General features: G+C 41.3%; 2 protein-coding genes across 4 annotated transcripts in view; both read right to left on the reverse strand.

The window, feature by feature from the left end:
• Positions 1-16355, reverse strand: part of snx29 (sorting nexin 29) — a 107053-nt gene extending 90698 nt beyond the window's left edge. For all 3 annotated transcript variants that reach the window (XM_041066947.1, XM_041066948.1, XM_041066950.1), the window contains exons 1-13: positions 15946-16355; positions 14745-14809; positions 13984-14036; positions 13307-13431; positions 11316-11496; positions 11055-11125; positions 9994-10257; positions 8510-8930; positions 7217-7329; positions 6793-6889; positions 6518-6600; positions 1766-1829; positions 888-1016 (exon numbers count right to left, since the gene is read on the reverse strand). In XM_041066947.1, the coding sequence (XP_040922881.1) occupies positions 888-1016; positions 1766-1829; positions 6518-6600; positions 6793-6889; positions 7217-7329; positions 8510-8930; positions 9994-10257; positions 11055-11125; positions 11316-11496; positions 13307-13431; positions 13984-14036; positions 14745-14809; positions 15946-15952 (1673 nt within the window). In that variant the 5' untranslated portion in view covers positions 15953-16355. The remainder of the gene's footprint in view (positions 1-887; positions 1017-1765; positions 1830-6517; positions 6601-6792; positions 6890-7216; positions 7330-8509; positions 8931-9993; positions 10258-11054; positions 11126-11315; positions 11497-13306; positions 13432-13983; positions 14037-14744; positions 14810-15945) is intronic.
• Positions 16356-18336: 1981 nt separating this feature from the next.
• LOC121175620 lies at positions 18337-21010 on the reverse strand. The gene is made up of 5 exons (XM_041029425.1): positions 20734-21010; positions 19394-19516; positions 18968-19108; positions 18723-18849; positions 18337-18549 (listed from the first exon to the last, which is right to left on the reverse strand). The coding sequence occupies exons 1-5, from the start codon at positions 21008-21010 to the stop codon at positions 18441-18443; spliced, it is 777 nt and encodes a 258-aa protein (XP_040885359.1). The 3' UTR covers positions 18337-18440.
• Between the last annotated feature and the right edge of the window lie 923 nt (positions 21011-21933).

A 21933-nucleotide genomic window follows, 5' to 3' on the forward strand; every position in this document is an offset into this window, starting at 1 on the left:
TACTGTCCCACAGCACAAAACAGCCATTATACATCTGCAGGGGGTTGACAGGTTAATGGTCAGTACCAATGACCCAACCATTACAATGTCAAGTGATTACATTTGTGGCTTTTTTAAAATGCTTTCCTGCACTCTGCTTTGGAATAATTCCTCCCACTTAGCACCACCCTGCAACTTTTCAGCTGAAGATGGAGGAAAAAAAAAACTCAAAGCTGTATTTACTGGACATTAGGTGTACTACCTCCTCACTAGAGGTTTCTGCTGTGTTATTTTTTTTTTTTCTCAAATGAGACACATTTCTCGCAGTGACTTTTAAATTTACTGCTTGTCGATTAGAGTAAACAACAAACTGTGCCAACTAACTGTCAATGCTATGACAAAAGACAGTAAATGGCCATACCGCACAGAACTACACTGGGAAACTTCACGCTTTAGCTGCTTCAGGTGGAAACAGAAGATAATTTGTTTCTGTTTTTCCAGCTATTCAGCTATAAGCGAGTAGAAGTTTTGTACCTCTTTTGATATGTTATTTCGAAGGCAGTAACTAACAATCAATTAGCCATCTGGGCTATAAAATGTCAGAAAATTGTGAAAAATGTTACAGTTTCTCTAAGCACAAGGTGATATCAGCAAATGCTTTTATCTGACCAGCATAAAAAAAACAGTTATTTAGTTAACATAAATGTTAGACACAGAACAGCAGAAAAATGCATTTGAACAACATTTGAGAAGCAGGGAAGTGTGAAAACAGGCTCAAGTAGGGCTGATGTGAGGCTCTGCACAGCCTTAAACTGTGTTAAAAGGTTGACAGGACAGGTCAGTTTCTCTTTGTGGGCAGGAATGGTTGCATTAATGCACATTCTCTAGACATCCCAGCTGCCTCTTACCTGGCCAGTGCCTGGACCTTGGCCGTGTGTCTCTCCTCCAGCTCTGCCAGCTTCTTCTTCAGCAGATCAGTTTCTTGCCTCAGGCCTGCCGAGTGCTCCATCTCCCCATCCAGCAGACAGCGAAGAGACCTGTCAAACGCATGAAGTGGATCACATGCATGTAACATGATTGCATGCAAAAGAACACAGCTTTCTTCCCCAGTTATGTTCAGGTGATGTGTCTTACACAGACCTAATCCTCTACAATCAGACACACTAAATGTTGACATTCTGGTGATGCTTTTATCATAAACAGTGGATTAGATGAACATTATTAAGCTTCCTTAATTGCTGTAATAACCGAGCCGCTGAATCACATTCAGCTCTGATATAAAACACTTAACGCACATCTGTGACTGCATCGCTGTTTTAATGTCACAAATACAGATCACAGCCTAACATGAAAATCAAAACAGTACTCTGCAGAACGCTCACACTAATTTTGATTAATCGCAAAGATGTCTAAGGATAAAATTGTGTTTTCTGGTCATTCCAGTAGAATTTTATTTTACTGCGCCTTGCAGTTTGCTCAATGATCTATTTTAGCAGCTGTTAAATGTGCGTAAATCACAGTCCCTGGTGGTTTATTGCAAAAAACAAAAAGACAACAAAACTGTTTCCTGCCTCAAGTCAGCACAAAACTGCCTCTCGTCTCAGGATGAAAAGAAAACAAGCGGACACGATTTATAGACAAAGGTCATCCAATATCTTCTTCCAGTCTGAGTGTGAGTGTCTGTGTGTGTGTATCTGTGTGTGTGTGTGTCTGTGTGTATGTGTAAGTGTGCTTGTTTCAGGGGGGTTGCAAGCAGCAGATAAGGAAGGATATATCCCAAACGTACGTGTTTTGCTCCTCCAGCTCGTCCTTTCTGTTCATCATGGCTACAATGGCCTGACGCAGCTCCACTGCAGAGGAGAGAGACCAGGGTGAGACTTCTGCACTAAAACAACCTGAGATACTACACACAGCAATATGCATAAACCAATAACCTTCAGTTCTGAAATGTAGAAATAAGAAAATTCCACTTTCACTCCTCACTTGCTGGGTTAATGCTGCACTTTTTTTCTCCTTCTCTAAGATGAAATGCTTCGATAAAATTAGGTTTTACTTTTTTTCCCATCGAGAGGAGTTACACAGGGTATCTATCCGACTCACAGAGAGCAGGATCTTTATTGCTAAATTGTACTTTTATGATAGCTACTATAAAACACTGAAGAAAGAAAAAAATTCAAGATAAATGAAGGGCTGGAAAGCACTGGCTAACATTTGCATTACACTAGAGCAGCAAGAAGACGTAATTGAACCCTTTGGAATTACCAGCGTAAATAAATGTGTGTATGTATTATCTTACTATATGCTCAAATCTTCACAGAAGTTACAATTATGAATAAACACAATCTATTTCAACTTATAACACACAAGTCATTGTATTATTCTACATCATTAATAAACATTCACAGTATTGGCTGACATCAACCAAAGCTGATCGGAGTCCAATCAATGAAGCAAGATTCATCTACACATTAACGTGTCAGGCAGCCGAGCTAACACTTGCTAAATGTCAACTAAAAAGCACAATTACTCAGACATTATGGTTGTCTGAATACCTGACAGTCATTTGCATTTGGGTTTTCCCGAACTTGCAGCTGTTGTAATTGCATCAATTCTGAGCTACTCGACCGATCGCGAGGAACTCAAGGAGCTGAATCGTCCTTCACGCTCACTCCAAACCCTCCATAAGGCAGAAATCCAGTGTCATCAGGGTTATAATTATCACTGTTACTACTGTCAGCATGACAAGAAAACCAACCTACAGCTACCAGCCACAGTAGCTGGATAAAGGTGATGTTTGCCCTTTAGAAAAAAAAAAAAAAGGTGCTGTCACTATCCTCCACCTCTGAGATAGTGGGAAGTTCATAGATTCAAGATTTTTCAGCAAGGATGAAGCACATGTCATTTTAAGAACTTTAAATCAGGTAACTGAAATTTGTACATGGACATAATATCATAGTATTTCCATACATGTCAAGACACAAAATTTTCAACACAACACAGTGTTGATTTTCTCCCTCTCAACTTACAACTCGTGCTGAACTATTTTAATAATCAATTATTTGTTCAATTAATCATTTAAAACTAAATGAGGGTTTTTTTGGACCAATCAATCATTTTAATGAAGTAGTATTTGCAGCCCTGCTCATGCTTTTTTTTTTTTTTTGCTATGGCTACTACAAAAAAAAATCAGATACCACCAACTTCAGCCTTAAAAGCATCAGTCCGTTGAACTGTATCAGCTAAAGGAAAAGTTGTTTATCTCCATTCTGATGTTAAGGACAGATTTGGGCCTGGACTCTGTGGTGGTACAGTGACTCGGTCTTGGACTTCCTCTTGGGGGTGCACAGGAAGGTTTCAAAGCCCCAAACTAGGCTGTTTGTACGCGTTTCCAAAAATAACAACCATGAGACAAACAGTTAATCTACCCTGCACTTTGTATTCCACCATTTACACACACACACACATACACACACATGCATGCAGAGACCGCAACTCTATTCTCACAACTAATGTAGGGTGTCAATGTAGCCCCAGACACAAGTAGGTCTCCTTCAGCCCCGAGCTAAGCGCCTGGTTGGGGGGGAGGAGAAAGAGGAGGAGGAGGAGTGTGATGAAGAGCACAACACAGGAGGAGAAAAGAGTAAGTCTATTATCTCCACAGCTCCATTCACCACATCAGCAGGCCAGAAATAAATGTGACCTTTAGTCCGACCACGCGTTCACAGCGGGTGCCACAGACAAGCCATTAGGGACTTCAGTAGAGCCAGACGCCCCTCCGTCCTCACAGGGGGACGTGGACAAATTACAGCACAAGTGTGCGTGCGTGTGAGAGAGTGGAAATACATATGCATGCAACTTTTGTGTTCATAGGTGTGAGAGCCACTTTAGCTGGGAAAAAGAGTAAAAAGTGTGTGTGTGTGTGTGTGTGTGTGTGTGTGTGTGTGTGTGTGTGTGTGTATGTGTATGTGTGCGTCTCCACCGGAACATACACGCTCTTGCTCAATTGTTCCAATAATAGAGGCATTAGCAGAGAGCTAGGCCATGTAATCGAGGTGCCTTGTGAATTATAGACTCTATACTCTCCAATCAGTGGACTGCTTGGCCTCACACGCTGTCAGATCCAGATGGAAATCACTGAGCAAGAGCTTGCGATACACACTTCGACTTCTTCCTCTTCTAACACTATTTGTCCTCTCAGTTTCTCCCACACACCTTAAATATCCAGCATGTTTTGTTCTCATCTGTGTGTGTGTGTGTGTGTGTGTGTGTGTGTGTGTGTGTGTGTGTGTGTGTGTGTGTGTTTCACAAAGCCTTAATCACGAAAAGGGCAAACACTGTCATTAGCTGTTTTTACTATTCTTTAGCACTAAACATACACACGCTCTAATGATATATTACTAATTTTTCTATTGATAGAACATGTTATTACTCGCTTGTCATTTGGATTTCTGACTTAATGTCAGTTTTGTAGTGAACAAAACTGAAGCAGCCGAGGTTGAGATATCCTGATCTTTAGTCCCTAATATGGGTTTATGTTAGTAGATGTATATAATTGGTGGCGCACCCCTTTAAACTTGCCTTTAGAAGATTTAAGTAGTTAATATAAGTAAGAAATATTGTCAAAGTTGCAAATAAGACCAATGCAAACTGTCTCTTACGAAAATCATCATTATCTGCTTCTTCCTTTGCGATTTCCTACGTTTCCTTGCATGGCACCTACAGACACGCGGCTGTACTTGTTGCTTTGGGTTACGTGAGTGGGCGGCAACCACAGATATCGAGAACAAGAGAGCAAGATTTTTCCAGTTGAGAAAAAGTCACGGTCTTTCACTCAAAATGCAAAATCTGTTTTGGCTGCGTTGCATTCTGGTCTATTGAGCCGACAGTAGGCATAGAAATTGGTATCTCTGCCTCCGTCGCGATGGATTTCTCCCTGTGTGATTGCTGGATGTCAGAGAGTCTGGAGAAAAATCTTGATGCTCTTTGATTTTAAAGGGGCTGACATCGAAACCACACGTCGCAGCCGTGTTACAGTCTTTTAGGGCTGGATTTGTCTTTTAATCAAAAGCCTATCCTTGACTGAGGTCTGCTGCTTTATATCCGTCTAAGGCCTCATGTAGCTCTGTACCTTGAAGACTATTTTTTTCTGCCTCTACACCAGCGTCTTTTAGACCACCAGCTCTCTCCATGACCCCGTGACCTCCTCTTACTGAGGGCTAATAGATTGGATGACGGCTCAATCCCAGCGCTTACAGGCAGCTGCACTCACCTTTCCTCCACTGTTTTCTCCGTCTCTTTCTCCCTCACACACACACACACACACACACACACACACACACACACACACACACACACACACACAGAGAGTCCAAAGAATCAAACAGCATCAGTGTGAGCAGCTAACGGTCTAAGCTCTGATTAGCTCCAGCGCACAGAGAAGAACATTCAGCCACACACACAAAATGCTCATCAAGTGTTTTTTTTTTTTTTTTGAATCTCAAATTTTTATCCACATCTGAAATCTCATAGCTGATGTAAATCGCAGGAATTCACACAATCGCACAGTGACTTTCCCACAAGCAAAATCCTTTGAGGGAGCAGATGAGTGTCTGTCTAAGCACAGGAACATGTGCATATACTGGACCAACAGTGCCACCTGGTGGATTGTTTGTGATAATTATGGAAATGAGTTGAACAGTCTCTTGGCACAGGGCTTCCACACTCTTTGCAATTAGATCACTTTTAACAGCAAAAAGGTTTGAAAACACTAAGCAGCAAGTGTGATTTCATTTGCTACAGCTGTGGTGACGTTTCCAGACAAAGACACATCAGGAATTCCAAAGGATTCATTACCATCACATTACCATTCCTGGGAAAACACTCTGATAAAACCTCAGGAGGAAGCAGTGATTCAACTATTTTTGATTTTTACTGTCACATCAAATGTGAATCATCAGTATGTTGTGACTGGCTGTGGAGCAGAAGAGTACCAAAAAAAAAACCCCAAAAAAAACGGAAATGCAGTCCACGAGACAAACAATTTTTGTTTCAACCACCTTGAACTTAAATTTCTGACATATTCTTGCTTATATGAAGCTAAACTCCCTTTTGTTTTTACATGTTTAGAGATTAAACAGTGTTTTGTAGTGGGCAGATTTTTATGCAAATTTAAAGAAAGCTTCAGAAGTCATTTACGCTTACCCCACTGGCAGACTGTTTTGCTTGAAATCAGCACATTTCACCACTTCACAGCATAGTTTGTGTTCTTTCTTCTGGCAGAGTTTTTGCAGTTCATGACTGATGCTCTACTTATTCCAGGTTTAACAAGAAGACCATCTAATCTCAAAGTGTACTCCCGAGAAGTTGGAGTGATGCTGTTTTAACCATAGTCATCATTCGTTAAAAAAAAAAAAGAAATCCATTTTGTTGATGGTGATTCATTCCACAGAACAGGTTTGAGAACAACCCGAACAAGAAGAGCAAGAGAGTGCGAGAAACAGTAAGAGACAGACAGATGGGAAAAAGGAGAAACACTCACCCACTGTCATGGACTCTGGTAGACCAGATGTTGGCAGGACACTGGAGAGTGGAGCAGACTGTGTTGGTGGACTGGACTCCATACTGCAGCACACAGAAAGAGGAATCATCTATCCCGAATCTCTTTGAATAATGGCATGATGTATTCTTGTACACAAAGCTCAGGCTAGACTGACTAGACTTCCCTGTTTAGTCAAGTGACTACACCTGATACATACGTTGCCCTGAACGGCAAATAATTCCCATGACAACATATTATTCCCGCGTGAAAGTTACTTGAATGTTAGCTCCGATCTGCTGCTCTCGCAGTTTCCCACCGGTCCTGTTGACTCACAGTGCGCAGGAAATACAACCGTGTCCTCCACAGAGCTCACTGAAACAAAATGGAAGTGAAAGTGAAGGTACACAGTAACAGAGAAAGTCCCTAAATATGATCTGATAGGAGGCAGTTCATTGAAGCCATTTGCAGCTGTTGTTTACAGTAAAAACAGTCAAACACATACAACAGGATCTTAAAATGGAAAACATTTACAGTGCAAGTAGGCAATGGGGATCAGTGCAGCAGTGTAAAGGGGCTGAAGAGTTTAAAAACTGATTTAGCACCAGGTGCATAAGGAAGCGTTTTTATTTGCTTCTAACTTCCTTGTAGGTGCAGGACTCTGAATAAGCTCTGTGGTTTCTGTTTTGGTGTGTACAGTACCTGGCTGAGGGTCTGCAGGGTTCAGAGGAATGAGGATGTCTGAGCTGCTGTGGTTTGTCATCACCTGTAGAGGGCTCCACGTGGACACACTGGACAGACTTCCCACCACCGCCCTAAATCAAAATAATTTTAATCTGAGTCAGTTTGGTTGTGGCTTCTTCCAGAGCATTTCAGTTCCCATAAGTCAGTTTTGGACATTTCTGATTAACACCTCAGCTGCACAGCACGTTCTATAGCATATTATCCAAGGCTGTCAAAAGTCTGACACTTTGAAGGATGTAAAAGCGAAGTATAATGTTGCAATTGACTCATTGAATTAAGCTGTGGGCTACAACTTGAGCTCCATGTTTATATTTGGCAAATTGGCAGCATTAAAAGTATGCTGAATTAACAATTAACTGGTCCTCTTTGCAACTTGCTTATGCGTGTAAGGATAACGGTCACTGGATCACTGAGAACTTAAAAACACAATAATTTTCAAGCAAGTTCTGCAGGTATGAGGAGCATCTTTTTTTTCTATGATTTCTCAGCGGATTTATGGATGTTTATTTGCAGTAGACACCAGAGATAATGACATCCTCGTCAAGAGTAAGTCACACTGAATCTAAAAACGTGTGAATCACGTCTCTCTGCTCGGATTTTACAGAGTTATGACTCAGAGCAGAAGCAAAGTTCATTAGACAAAACTAACAAACTTCCTCTTGTTTTTGAACACTGACACGCACCTGTCCCTTTCACCTCACGTACCTCTGCCGCATGTCTCTCCCTCAACTACCCACCTTTCAACTCTCCCACCGCCCAGGAAGGCACACTTAGAGTCTTGTGTAATGAATAAACATCATGATGAGAGTAAGAAATAACGCTTTTATAGGTATATATAAAATTATGCAACACTGTGCCATGGCAAATAACCCCAAACAAACTCTGGCACCGTTTTTTATAATGTTGGTTGATTATCTACTATTTCAGGCTCTGAATGTCTTCTGATGAAAATACACCTTTCATTTTGCCCAGAGGAAACAGGCTCATAAAGCCTATTAATCAACTGCAGGAGCCTTTAATTTGCCAACACAACAAATAAAACAGTGGGGAAATAAAAATATGCGCACTTTTAAATTATAACTGAATTTCTTCATGATCTCCTTTTTAATTTCACAAGCATTTTTTTGAGCAGACTTTACGAGTATTCTGCACTGGCCCTACATTCATATCTGTCATTTAAAAAAAAACATGGAAATGTGAAATATTTTTCTTTATAATTTTATAACATTCAGCCGAAGTCATGTGACTCACTGATCAGAGCTGATCCTCTCCTCCTCCTGGGTTTGTGCTCTGGGTTTATACATCTCCTCCTCTTCCTCTTCCTCCTCATTGTCTATGCTCTTACTGTCAGGCAAAGGAGGTGTAGCGGTGGGAGGTGTACGAGAGGGATGGGGGGATCCCACCCAGCTGACAATGCCCGGCTCAACAACGCCGTTCTGGGCTGGCGACTGGGAGAGGGCCGGTGACTGGGAGAAGGCTGGCTCCAAAGGGTCTATCCCTTCCTCTACACTGCTCTGAGTAGGAGCAGTGTGACTCTTCCTCATCATGCCCATCTTCTGGGATTCGTCCTCCCCCTCCTCCTCATCTTCCGCCCCTCCATCCAGATCATCATCAAAGGAAATAATGTTGGTGATCTTCTTTTTCCTTCGGCGCTCTTTCCTCAGCCCTGAGTCTGGAAAAAAAAAGGGAACAAAAACCTCAATCTCAACTTAATTAACTGAAGCTTAAAGTGAATTCAGTACTTTTCGTCTATGGAGACTAGTTCCCTCCAAATGCTCATACAAAGTTTAGTAATGGTGACATCAGCATCTTGAGTTTATTTCAATTAGGTCACAAAAAGTGCATTTGTCATTGACTATCTGTGGTTTCAGCTGTTCAGAGCCAAAAGGCCTAGCTGTGCATTAGCAAGTCTTCTACCAGTGAATAATCTAAATGGCACTTCCCACCTCAAGAAACTGGTTCACCAACTTGGAATTTCATTTGCATTCATTCCAGCGGGAAGTTTTACCTCCACACAGTTAAAATTTAAAAGCTTGTTCATCTCACTGAGCAGAACACATGGAAGAGAAAATGGTGTGAGTTTTCCCCGATGGGAAGGACCGGGGCAGACAGCTAAATGAGGTCAAACGGGGAGGCCGACATTCTGGAAGTTTATTCATTTCATGGGGGATTTCATCACTGCTGCGGCCCTGTGCTGCAGATGTCTTGTGTCGCATCCACCAGATTGGTTCTACCAGTGCATTCATTATGCATGCTCAAACTGAACCATATGTTGTCTCAGTGTTTAGTCCTGGTTCTAGTATGACTTTGTGACATAAACGCATTTTCCAAGAGTAAAATATAGCATGTGTCCCTCCACTGTCTGATTTATTTCATGTCAGAACCTGAGGAACATTATTAAAATTAACAGTATCACCTTACAGCTCAGTAAAATAAGTACCATATCTACATTTATTTCAAAGAAATTATTAATATCTGCTGCTGGTGCATCAACTGGCCAAAACTGCCAAAAATCTGTGATCTGTGAAAAAAAAGAACAGCTAAAAAATGATGCTGCTACATATTCTGAAGCCAACAGGAGCACTGGTCACAATAGCACAGTCTCAACAAAAAAACAAACAAACAAACAACCAATTTTGTATTTTTGGCTATGGTATTGTGTTGTGGATTATTTTGTTGACACCCATCTGTTGCAGCAAAACAAACAATTCATGTTAAATGTTGCTGTTTCCTACCAGCAGAGGTGCTTCGTGGAAGGACAGGTAGCGGGTCTGAGGCTCCGTCCCCTCTGGGGGTGAAGCCCGGCACCACGGCCGTGGCCGTGCTGATCTCTCGCAGCAGGCTGCTGACCCCCTGAGTCGACTCCTTCCACAGGCTGCCGATGCCCTGCGTGGACTCCTTAAGGAGGTTGGAAACTGACGAGCCTCCTCCTCCTCGTGTCACGCCGCCGTTCAGGTCATTGTTGTCGATGTTGATGGCAAACAGGATGGAGTTCAGGCCTGAGCGCAGCACAGAGGGAGAGAGGCAAAATATAATTCTTTACAAATCAGAACTGTTAATTCACATGAAGCTTTTGAACTTCTGCAAAGTGCTTGGTAAGTAGTTCTGGGGATGCACAGTCAAACGTGGGCAAACTAAGATGAACTCTATCTGACTGTATGTGAAAAGAGATGAAAAGCTCTGGCATCAGTGGTACATATTCTTAATATTTTAGACTGTGTGGTCATCTAAGATGTGCTCATCAACAGTTCTACAGTCAGAGCACAGCCATTAACATTAATAGGGTTAGGGCTTCAATTCTCAGTAAACCCTGCTGAGATTAACAGGCAAAGTGCACCGTCAGTGAATTTACTGCTTTTACAGCAGCTCCGTTTGTGCGAAGCGTGTTTAAATTTCAGTGAGATAGAAAGTGAGGCTGTAATGCTCATTACACAACAGAAGATCACATTTTTGGATGGATAATAAACAAACAGCAAACTTTGCTGCTCATACATCCTCACCTCTGGTGTTGCAGCTGGTGTGATGCCACCGCAAGATGGTCTCTAGTTTTTTACTTTTATATTTTACTACTGCACCACTTAACCATGCTATGTTAGCATAACATGATATATTATCATATTAATGCTACTGCTGAGTAATATGTCAAATTGCACTAATATTTAGCATTCCACTAGCATAGCTAACATTTAGCTGCTAGCATGGCTCAAATCCTGACCAACCTTACCACAGTCTGGTGTGTTGTCTGGTGTGTTGTTGTGTTTACCTGCAATTACCTAACGTTACGACACAAACTCACCTGCAGCCATGGTGGGGAGCATACTTGCTCTCTCTTCATCCAGAATAAAAGCCCAGTCTTCATAGTAAGTTCTAGAGAACAGAGAAGAGGTGAGCTAACAGTATCTCTAATCAATGCACGTCTGAGGAAACACTAGCTGTTCAGGTGACTTATGAAAAGAGCATGCATGCAAGATCACACTGATATGCAAAATTTAAGATGTAAGATTTTCTCGTAATATGAAAATGCAAATACACACACACACACACACATTGTACTAACCCCAGGCGTGGGCGGTCAGCAAGCAGTGTGTGCAGGTAGCGCTCCAGCGAGTGCTCATTGAGGGCGCAACGCAGCCATGCACGACCCCGGCCCAGCTCTGAGGAAATGTGGCGTAGTGAGTAGAACCGCTGGAGCTCATGGCGGTTCAGATGCTCCTTCACGTAAAACCAGAAAGTCAACTCTGGTGGGAGATAAAAGGCAAAAGAGAGAGAAGAGATGGGAGAACAAGAGGAGAGACAAGGGAGTGAAAGGCGGTGTGATGGGGCCAGCATAAGGAAGCAAACATCAAAATGAGGGAGGGGCGGAGGGAGAAAGGGTGCAGGAAGTGGTAACGAAAAGGGAGGAAAAAGCAGTGAGGCAGAAGGATTGGAGAGAAAAATGTCATACAGCAGAGGGAATGCAAGGAAGAGAAGAGGGAAGGCGGGAAGGAGAGATGATAAAGAGTTTGAAGGATGAAAAGAAGAACGAGAGGAAGAGCGGCAAGGGAGGAGAGAATTAGTTCTATCTCATTTGAGAGAGACAACTGTTCTTGAGTTACACAATAGGTCCAAAGGTTCAGTGAGGCAGAGGTAAAAACACATCTGAAGTCCTGAGAGTCAGCACATCTTCACTCACTCATTAACAAACACCCACAGCTCCATCCTGACGTCCTACCTGTCACCTCTCCACAGTTTGCACTGACCTCAAAATTCACAGGATTTTACTTTTTTCTATAACAAAGGGAAAAAAAACTATATGGGTTGTATGTAAAGTTTTCTAAGGTGTGGTGCAGTAATTACTAGGAATGAGTGTTATGCTACTTTTTTTGCATTTAATTAGCATATAACCTCAGAACAATGTGTGTAAAAAGGATGTCTGCTATTTCTGGCTTTGAGGGCTTGGCTTCATTAACGAGCTCCAAATCCATGAGTTCAGCCACAATCCTTTCTGGTAAGTGATTGTGAAATACAGGAAACGTCAGATATGCTAATGGTTATGGGCTGGTAGCCATTACAGAAGTCATGCCTTCCTCCTCCAGCGTGGGATTAATAGCCACAAGGTTCTTCAGTTTGACACAGTGAAACTATTTAGTAAAACGTGAAACTAATGTCTCTCAGGCAGCAGAATGCTTTTAGTAAGTTGTGATGGCTGCAAATAAATATTAAATAAATATTAAAGCATTTCATACTTAGAGAAATTATGATTTCAAGTTTGCAAAAAAAGCAAATAAAATATGTATATGCATTAAATATGTAGTTCTGTTCTAAGAAAAATAAATTAGGAAAATGTGTCATTATTTTCACACTGTCATGTATATGCTGTCTTTATTTTCAGCTCCTCTTTACAAACTACATTTTAGTAATATTATAATAAAACTACTAAGGCTGTTTTCACAGCTACACCATTACACCCACTAGAAATAAACCAGATGTCCTGCATTTTTGTACCAGTTATCATTTCATTTCCCTGAGGCTCTGCATGCCACAGGCTGCTGGAGATCTTTGGGATGTTGACTGGAAACTTTTGTGGGTTTGAAAAATACCTGAATACATGACAAGCATTAATAAGGACAGACTGACTGGCAAAATTCAGCACGTGTGTGTGTACACGTGTGCTGCCCACCACAGACAGAGACAGAGAGACAGACGTTTAGGAGATTACAGCAGAGAGAGTGTGTCAATGAAGAGGAGATCTTCATGTGTGCCACTTTGAACTGTAGGTCCTATCTGTATTCTAACCATCTGGTCTCACAGCCAGGTTGTGTGTGTGTGCATGTGGTTATCCTGCAGCTCGGAGCTTCCCACTGACACATCTGCGTCCTCCAACCCTTCGTGAAATAACAAGCCAAGCGTCCCTGTAGCGAGGTTACAGCTTTCTCTGCTCTCCTTTTTCCAAGGTGAAAAGCCTGGCAGCTCATGTTTAGATTCTGCCCCGATTTTCAACCTCAGACCTGAGTTTAACAGACTGCGTCTCCTCTTACAGCGAAACAAACGGCCAGTTAAGCATCATACCTGCTTCCGTCTTGCTGCTGAAACCTGCGGCCTGCTTGAGAGCAGCGGCAGTGAGGGCCAGACCTCTGCTCTTCCTTAGGCCATGCTGCAGCACCGCTTCAAACTGGGCGCACAGACAGATCACCCTGCAGGGACAAAGACATGTTAGCAAGGACAAGAAAGGGGGTCTTAATAATGAATGTCAACTTTTATTGATTTGAAAATTGAAGACCACTGCTAAGTTACAAATAGCCCATACTACACTCATGTTTTCTGAATACAATCGATCTGGCACCAGAAAATCATTTAAAATGCCACAGAAAGATCCATTATCAACTTTTCTTGGCTGCAAGGCAGAACTACTTCAATCCTGAACAGTAATTAATGTTCAAAAGCTTAAGTTTCAGCCTGAATCGGAGCTCTAAGAAGCATTTTTCACACCCAATCCCCCTCTTTTTTCTTCCTAAATTTCATACACTCGGAAAGAAAAAAAACATTCTTCTCGCTTAAATATAATAAAATGCACTGTATAGATCTCATTTCATTTTACTATAGTTTTGTTGTGAAGATAGTGATCCTCAAGCCGGGCAATTCGCCAGATCGCAGCACAGAAGAGGTTCACAAGGTGAAAACAATATCAGCCACGCTGCCGCGGCTGGTAACAACAGGGCTTCTAGGTAACAAGCAGCTTCTCTTACCTGCTGTCCGAGTCTGTGGCAATCTCTTTTCTTCCTCCAAAGCGAATTTGGCACTGGAAAGATATGAGGGGAATGATAATAGATGCCCAAGAAATTCTTTTCTTCAGTGTTTGGCTGCTGAGTTCAAACCCTTCTCCAGCACGCCATGAGCACATTTCTAACTATTTACAGGACATAAATCACTGAAGCAGCCACTGTATTTTATTAACAAAGTAAACTGACGGTGCTGTATACAAGATATTTGTATAATACCACAAATCCAGCAGACGGTGAGTTGACTAGCGGCTAAATTTTCTTGTCCTGATTATAACCAGATGAAATGAAGTGCAGAGAAAGGATACTGATACCCTGATACTGAACAGGCAGTTCCCACTTTCTCTTTCCCTCTAAGTGTGGGAGAACATATCTGCCAGTGATATAATGACTCTTTAATATCACTCGAATTCCACCCGTTATTTTACCACATATCTACCCAAAGTATTTCCACTTCATTCAATGGAAGATGAAGCTGGTAAAGCTGCAAACAGAGCTCAGTTTTACTTCTTCACACGTTTTGGTGTACGGTACATAAGGGAACTTGAACTCGTTCATTTCCTTGTTCCAGTGAAAGACACCACTTTTAGCACTTCACACTTTTAATGTGAACTGATTTCTTGACCATGCAAATGCAGCCTTCTTAGGAAGTCTCTCTCTTTATCTGTATTTCCTCTTCTAGATATATGTAATTTTTATAAGACTCCACTAGCCAAATGGTGACTCACCTGTTTGACAGCATCCAGCAGCCTCTCCAGGAGGTGTTGTCTCTTGGTATCACTCTGCTGAGTGCCTGAAGAAGAGACAACAAACAAAGGACACAACGCAGACGCAGTATGATGAGAGGAAAATGATTGTACGTGGGCTAATGCGGTCAGCATGAAAAAAAAAAGTTTCATTTAAACTGCGACAGCCATCAGTTGGTTTCAGTTTCAGTTTGTTTCTGATGGAAAAATCCCTTTTTCACCACAGGTGAAAGAAATCATTTTCGCTAATTCTACAGCATTTAGAGTTGTGTTTATCTCCATGCAACATCTTTGTTTAATACACAAGTGCATCAATAAAGTTTGGCTGCAATTCCTGCAATATTGCAATTTTTTTTTCGACAACATTTCTATATTTCCCCTCAGTAACTTACAGTTAGAGCTGAATTGATCCATTGGTTTGCTGATCACGAGAAAAATAATCTACAGTTCTTTTATTTCTATGAAAACATTTCTCAGATTCACATCTATGCTGTTTCATATTGCTGTTAATATTAACAAGGGGTTTTCCAGTTCTTACACAGGCCTCTACCGTCTGCTGGCCCACTGGTACAGCTCTGGGTTAAGTAGCTTGCTCAAAGGCACCTCAGCAGTCACAGAGCAATGAAAGGTGGAGCAGTCACTTTCCTCTAACCTGCATTTTTACATGGGATTCATGGCAGACTGTCACCACCCCACCTCTATAACCTCAAGACTTCTTACAGCCTTAAGAGGTGGACTTCTAATGTGTACTTGCCACTTCAGAATGAAACTATCAAGTGTTTTGCAGGCGACCACAGACCTGGACAGTTAAGTGGTTCAGTGGTGGTGCAGTTAGTCATGCATTAGACAGACTTCCATAAAAAGCCTCTATAGATGTTAACAGTTTAAAGCTTCAGAAAGTGCATTTGAATTATGTTGAAAGGCTTTTGTTTTCTCTGGAGCACAAGCTGAGCATCAATCTATTCATTCACCAAAGTTTAAAACCCCAGAAATGCAATTTGCAGGATGTTAACTCCGGGGAACTAGTGTCCTATTTGCTTTGAACGCGTCAGCAGAAATCCCCCCAACTACCAGTCTGAACACAAAAGCCATTAACAAGTGACTGGATCTCCTCTTGCATGCATGATTTCACAGTTTATGCTTTTATGGCTGAAACCAAAAGCAAGGACACAACACAACTCACCGTTCATTCTGACAGCCAAACCGTGGTGGCAGTGACACCCGAGCTAAACAGTTCGACGCCGATGTGATTCATCCCTCTCTGCGGCTTTGACTCACAAAGAGCTCGGGCTAACCATGCGCCGGGCCCATGCCGCCTCTGTGGCCGAGCTGGACCCACCCAACCGCGGCGTGAGGACTGAAGCTCACTCGGTGAACAGAGAGGCCTGACGGGAAGCCGCCGGGGCTGAGAGTCTAGCACTCTCTGACATGCGAGAGTTGTACAAAGCCGAGGAAGCAGATAAACCGTACAAAGCAGACACCGGACTGTCAATTCAGAGCCATGAAACCACCTGACTGAAGAGTGATGAACAGCTCGGGAGAGAGACCAAGTGTTTTCAGTTTCAGAGCCTGTGACACTGCGAAAAAGGGGAAACGGAGTAGATACCGACTGAGCCGTGTCAAAGTCACATGACCAAACATACAGCTGTCATATGACACGAGAGCCCTACTGGGAATTGTAGTCTTTTGTTAGAGTATCATGGAACTACAAGAGTGCCACTTTCATGCAGAGAGATGGATGTGTGGGAGGATAAAAAAGCGCATTTAGCTCTTAAATGTTGGTTTATTTCTTGAAATCTGTGCTCAGCGAAACAACAACACGGACACACCTTAACCAGTTTTTTTGAAAAGGGAAAAATATATAACTTTTCTGAAAATAAAATTGGGGTTTTGATTAGGTCTACACGACACTGTGACTGTGTTTGGGATATTACACAGGATTATAGAAATTTTAAATGTTTAGAACAGTTGAAGACAAGCTGACCAGGTGTGCGGTGGTATGTGTGTCCTGCGGCTAAGGTTGGGGTTTGAAACCATTTTGTGAAATCTGGATGTAGTTTTACATCTTTTACTGAATCCATTTGTCTTGAAAGTTAAAAGTAACTCAAGATTAAAGATTTTATTGAGATCTTTTGTTGTTTGGAAGGACAGAGACATACAGCGGTGTATTGCTGCAATCATGACCAAAATGTATCAAAAATATTACTAAATATTTTGTCATTACATATAGAAACCTTTCTCATTTTTAGAAGATCATTTTCACAGTATAGCAAAACATTTTTCACATTATTATGACAAACTGAACTTTACCATAGATCATAGACACCCAGAGTCCAAGGTGACAAATATCTAATTTATGTCATCCGGTTTTGGTGATTTAATTGATGGCAGATTTCTTTGGGAAATGGATGGAAGTGCTGCTACTGATCTGCTCTCAAAGATCTCCAGAGGTCTGCTATTACAGTATGTGACCAGCAGATGGCAGCATCACAATATAGAGGGGACACACTTTTCAAGAAAGAAAAACAGGTTCAGAGTGAATATTAGTGAACATATTACTGTAATGCTTCCTCGTGTTGTGTCTGTCCAACAGAGATCAAACATTTAAAATACAGTGAGTGGGTTATAACAGTCGGTTATGGCCAGGAAGTTTACTCGCAGACATCTTCCAGCGTTTACTCCCTCAGTGCAGATCGGTAACGCAACAAAATCGTGCCCACCAACAATCAAAACACAATCCCAAAGTGACTGACATGCCTTTTAGGGACAAACTCTAGACAAAATGTATTGATGATTTCTGACAATGCTGAAAGAAGCAGCAGCAATAAAACAGACAAGTATTTCCAAACCCCGATCAGCTGTCAAACACAGTTTTCAAAATACCAACAGGGCATATAATAGCCTCCCATCTCTTTTTTTTTTTTTTTTTTTTGTGGTTCTCATCAGCTGATTTACAATCTTCTTTGTAGCCGAGTCTCCTCTCTGTCTCCACCAGCCACCTCTTGTTGTTTGTAATGCCATATGTTTTGCACATTGTTTATATATCTATACAGAAGTAATGCATATTTTTATACATGTGTAACATCCATGGGCTCTCCATTTTGTAAATACTCAAAAAGATGTATATACATAAGTACTGTATACCTTTATGTGTCAATAAAATTTAGTGTACTGTGAATGCCTCTGCAGAAGTAAAAAAAAAAAAAACATATATCATTATATATACATTATATATTACAAACTAAATAATATTGCCTTCAAAAGAACTGGTGCATGAACAGAAACAGTGGAAAGAAGGGAGCCACTACATTTGAATTGTGTTGTGTTTTGTCACTGTATGAAAACAGTTCTTTGTTAGACTCATTGGGTTATATGCCTGTGTTTGCATATGTTCAGAGATAGAGTTCCATTTTCCTGTCAGATTGGATATTCACAACTATATTTTCCTAATACCATGGAAACTGGTCACAAAGGCCACTAGATTGCTGATAAGCCATTAAGCTGTCTCTTCCCAGCAGCAGCATCAGTCTCTGACACTAGTGACATCAGTCATAGACACATGTCAGCACTGTTTCTAAAGACTATGTTTGCATGTGCAAAAAAAGTCCTTGATGAAAAGCAAAATGTGAAAATGCTTGTGGAGTTTCCTTCATGGAGTCCCCTGGGAAAACCTCCACGTCAGAATGGTCGATAGGTGTGTATGTGTGCCTGACACAGGGAGCACTTGTGGTGGACATTCCTGAAGCGGTCCATGAAGAAAGGGATCAGACAGCAGCCTGCGACACACCTGTTAGGAGGAGAACAAAGATGCGATACGTGACGTTCGAGGTCAAATGTCAATCTTTGAAGAGAAGATCATCGCCACAAGAATTTTTCACAAAATGACAAAATGACCACTTTTAATTCAGCAGTCTAGCAAAGTAAATATTTCTTCAGTCAGTCAGGTCGAAGAAGATGTACCCCATCACAGAGCACAAGCAACACATCTGCCACATTGCCTCGCTCATCGTGCTGTAGGTTTCTGTGAAGACGACCTGTTCACAGGACGGACACTGAGTGATGGCCGACATCCGATCCAGTTTGTCCACTTGTCCATGAGAGAGACAGAGGACAATGTTACAGGCCTAATAGAGAGTAGGATATATTTAAATGCCTGGTGTCCATGTTATATGTGTGTTCTGTGTGAGTGAGCTGGTGTAGCTCACCTGGAACGACCGGGCCTGTTGGTGTTCCTGCCCCCTGCTGTAGTGTGATGTCCTCCTGTTTTAGCTGAGGAGGCGGCAGCGTGTAGATCCCCCCACGGGGCGTCTTAGTTTTGTAAAAAGTGGGACGTGCATCATTTTGACCTGATTTAAAACATGAGCAGTTCAAACATCTTCCTCAGAGTGACAGTACAGATGCAATGAGCAATATCTTTATGTAAAATAACATGAGTGTTTTTAACATGAAGCTAGGTTGGCAAAAAAGAGGACTATCCAGCCACTGAGTGCCAGAGCTAATGACATATGAAGTTGCATAATTTTGCCTATAAAATACAAGTAGTATTCATGTATATTATCCAGTAATACAAAAAGAGAACTTTAAACTCAAATATTAAGTGAAAAAGAAAGAAGCCTGGAGAGGAAGTGTACCTTCCTGTGTGTGGTTGGAGCTCTTTCCCTGTTTCGCCAACTCCTTCTTTTTAACAAGCAGCTCCTCCAGCTCCTTCTGGATGGCCTCCAGCTCACACACTTCATCACTGTTCTCACAGGTCACTGGAGACACCACACAGGGAGAGGAAGTTTGCAAAGTTACAAAGCTACTTTACCTGTGAACCATTTTCAGTTACTCCACTAGTAGTCAGAAATATGAGGAAATACATCAGTAAGTAATAGTTATAGTCACATTTTTTATTTAATTTTTGAATGAGCTGGGAATATATACTTCAGTTGAGGCCTTGGTAATAGTAGGAGGTTTATGATTTTGTCTAAGAAGGAACGGCACATCCAATCCAAGGATGTATATACAGTATATCCTTTTTTCAGAGGACATTTGGTAGCTGCAAAATCCAGACTCTAATAGAGATACATGGAGCAGGCAGTGGGCAACAAGCCAGTCGTATTGATCCTTTTCTTAACTCCTCTCTTGTTCCATTGGTATTAAAATGTATTACTGGTGACCGCCTAGGATATGATCACGCTACTGTAACAATTCAAGTCATCACAGTTGAACATCCTTGGCGGTGTGGCTACTGGAAATTCAAACAATCTATTTTTTTTCTATTGTATAGAAAATCAAAACTGGCTTCGAAACATTTATTTATTAACATTCATTTTAAACTTACACCTTTAAACATCAAGTTGGGGGGATCTGGATAAAAACTGTCACCAGATGAGAAATAGAAGAAATACAACTGTTCTGAAAAATGTTTCTATTTAAAGCTCAATCAATAATTAATCTGCACCTGAGTTTGTGTGGGTTTTTTTTTCCTCAATAAAATACTTAGCTCAGTTCCATTGGAAAAAATTATTCTACAAACCATAACAAAGTGTTCTAGTGAAGAGAGGGATTATATAAAACTCTAAATACACTATCTTTCTATCTTTTATATGCATATGTCAGTCTCTAAATGTACTGCTGTTTAAAAAAGTTTTTTTTAACCAACTGGATAGGACAGGTGTTAGCTTAATATTTTTCTTTACACTGTATTTTGATAGCTGCAATAACAGTCTGTCGCCAGTGATTAACAATAAATGTGAGTTTCTTTTCATCTCAACATTTTTCACCTGAGACTCTATAATAAGTTTTACCAAACTAATGACTAAGAATTATTCAAATGCTATTTTTATTTTATTTATTTATTTATTTATTTATTGTGATAGTTAAATCACTCCTCATTGCTCATATACATTTACTGAGTCACAGCTCACAGGCTCGTTTACTAAACTAATGTGTTATTTTTTTAATCATCAAAATTAAGGGGCTGACTCACTTTCCTCTGTGGTCCCGTCACCATCACTCCCTTCCTTATTCCTGAAGTGCTGCAGAACCAACCGCCTGTTGCAAAGCTGTTGTATGCGCAACTGGACGAGCACCAGAGGCGGGTGGCTGCTGTTTGGCTTTGGTGTCTCCCTGCTGGATTCAGGCTCAGTTTCAGACTCATCCTGCTGCTCCTGTTGTGGCTCTGAACTGGCGCCTGGAGTCAACGTGACGGTTGGTGTCCGAATGAAGGACTGAAGGCACACCTGGTCATGGCCTGGAATCTCCATCCTGGTTCAGAGACTTCAATCAAAGTGTTTTTGAAGCAGTTTTAAACAAAGTGCTGAATCCTAAAAGCTCAAAACCAGAAACTTGAAATTCTTGAACAAGTTTATAAAAGTCTGTCTTCTCTCAAAATAATCCTTAAAAACAAATCCAAAGCATTGTGAAAAAGACTCCTATGAATGGTATGTTTTCATCATCTGCTCAATACGGGCTCCTGACTCTGACTGTAGCTTCAACAGAGGCATCAGTGGCTGAAAGTTCATTTTAAGTAATGTAAACACTGGGCACAAACAAATAAGTGGCCGTAAAACCGTAAAACATGCAAATGTTGCCAGCATATGCCCAAATGTTGGGCATATGCAGGACAATGGACAGTGGCTGACATTACAGGAAGACTGTGGTCATACAGAGGTGTTGACAGCAGTTTACAGGCACCAGTCGCGCACCGATGAGGATCACACAACAAATCCTTGTGGGTTTATCACACTGAGCAAATTCTTTCACATTACGTGTAGTCATTTGATCCATTGATAAAATAAAATTGGTCACTGGTGTAGCTTTAAATTTTCAGCAGCTTTAAAAATTCTGTGCAGCACAAATATAGGGTTACACCAGTACCAGTGCAGGTTATGTACAAAACTCTATTACGATAACAGTCATGAAAATTTCATAGAGTTATTTGAGTTCATATTTTAAGACAAAAGCAGGACTACTGGCACACCACATCATACATCACATGAAATCACAGTGTACGCATTAATGCATCTGGTAACATGTCTCATCCTGCCGGTGACCTTTAGCTGTGATGGACAATTGAGCATTTCATTTTAGCCACAAGAAACCCTTGAAAAGGGTTTAGATACAAATTGCGCTGACAAAGCTGAGTTCAAAGGTCACGGCCTGAACACACGCTGTTTTGTGCTGGTTA

Source organism: Toxotes jaculatrix, chromosome 21 (assembly GCF_017976425.1).
Source record: "Toxotes jaculatrix isolate fToxJac2 chromosome 21, fToxJac2.pri, whole genome shotgun sequence".
Taxonomy (NCBI): Eukaryota; Metazoa; Chordata; class Actinopteri; family Toxotidae; genus Toxotes; species Toxotes jaculatrix.

What these genes read in the sequence shown, in the direction of transcription:
- LOC121175620 (XM_041029425.1), bottom strand. Translation starts at nt 21,010, where the DNA reads ATGGAGATTCCAGGCCATGACCAGGTGTGCCTTCAGTCCTTCATTCGG. An exon ending in TGACGGGACCACAGAGGAAA is followed by an intron (nt 19,517 to 20,733) that starts GTGAGTCAGCCC and finishes TGGTGTCTCCAG; the next exon opens with TGACCTGTGAGAACAGTGAT. An exon ending in CTCCAACCACACACAGGAAG is followed by an intron (nt 19,109 to 19,393) that starts GTACACTTCCTC and finishes GTTTTAAATCAG; the next exon opens with GTCAAAATGATGCACGTCCC.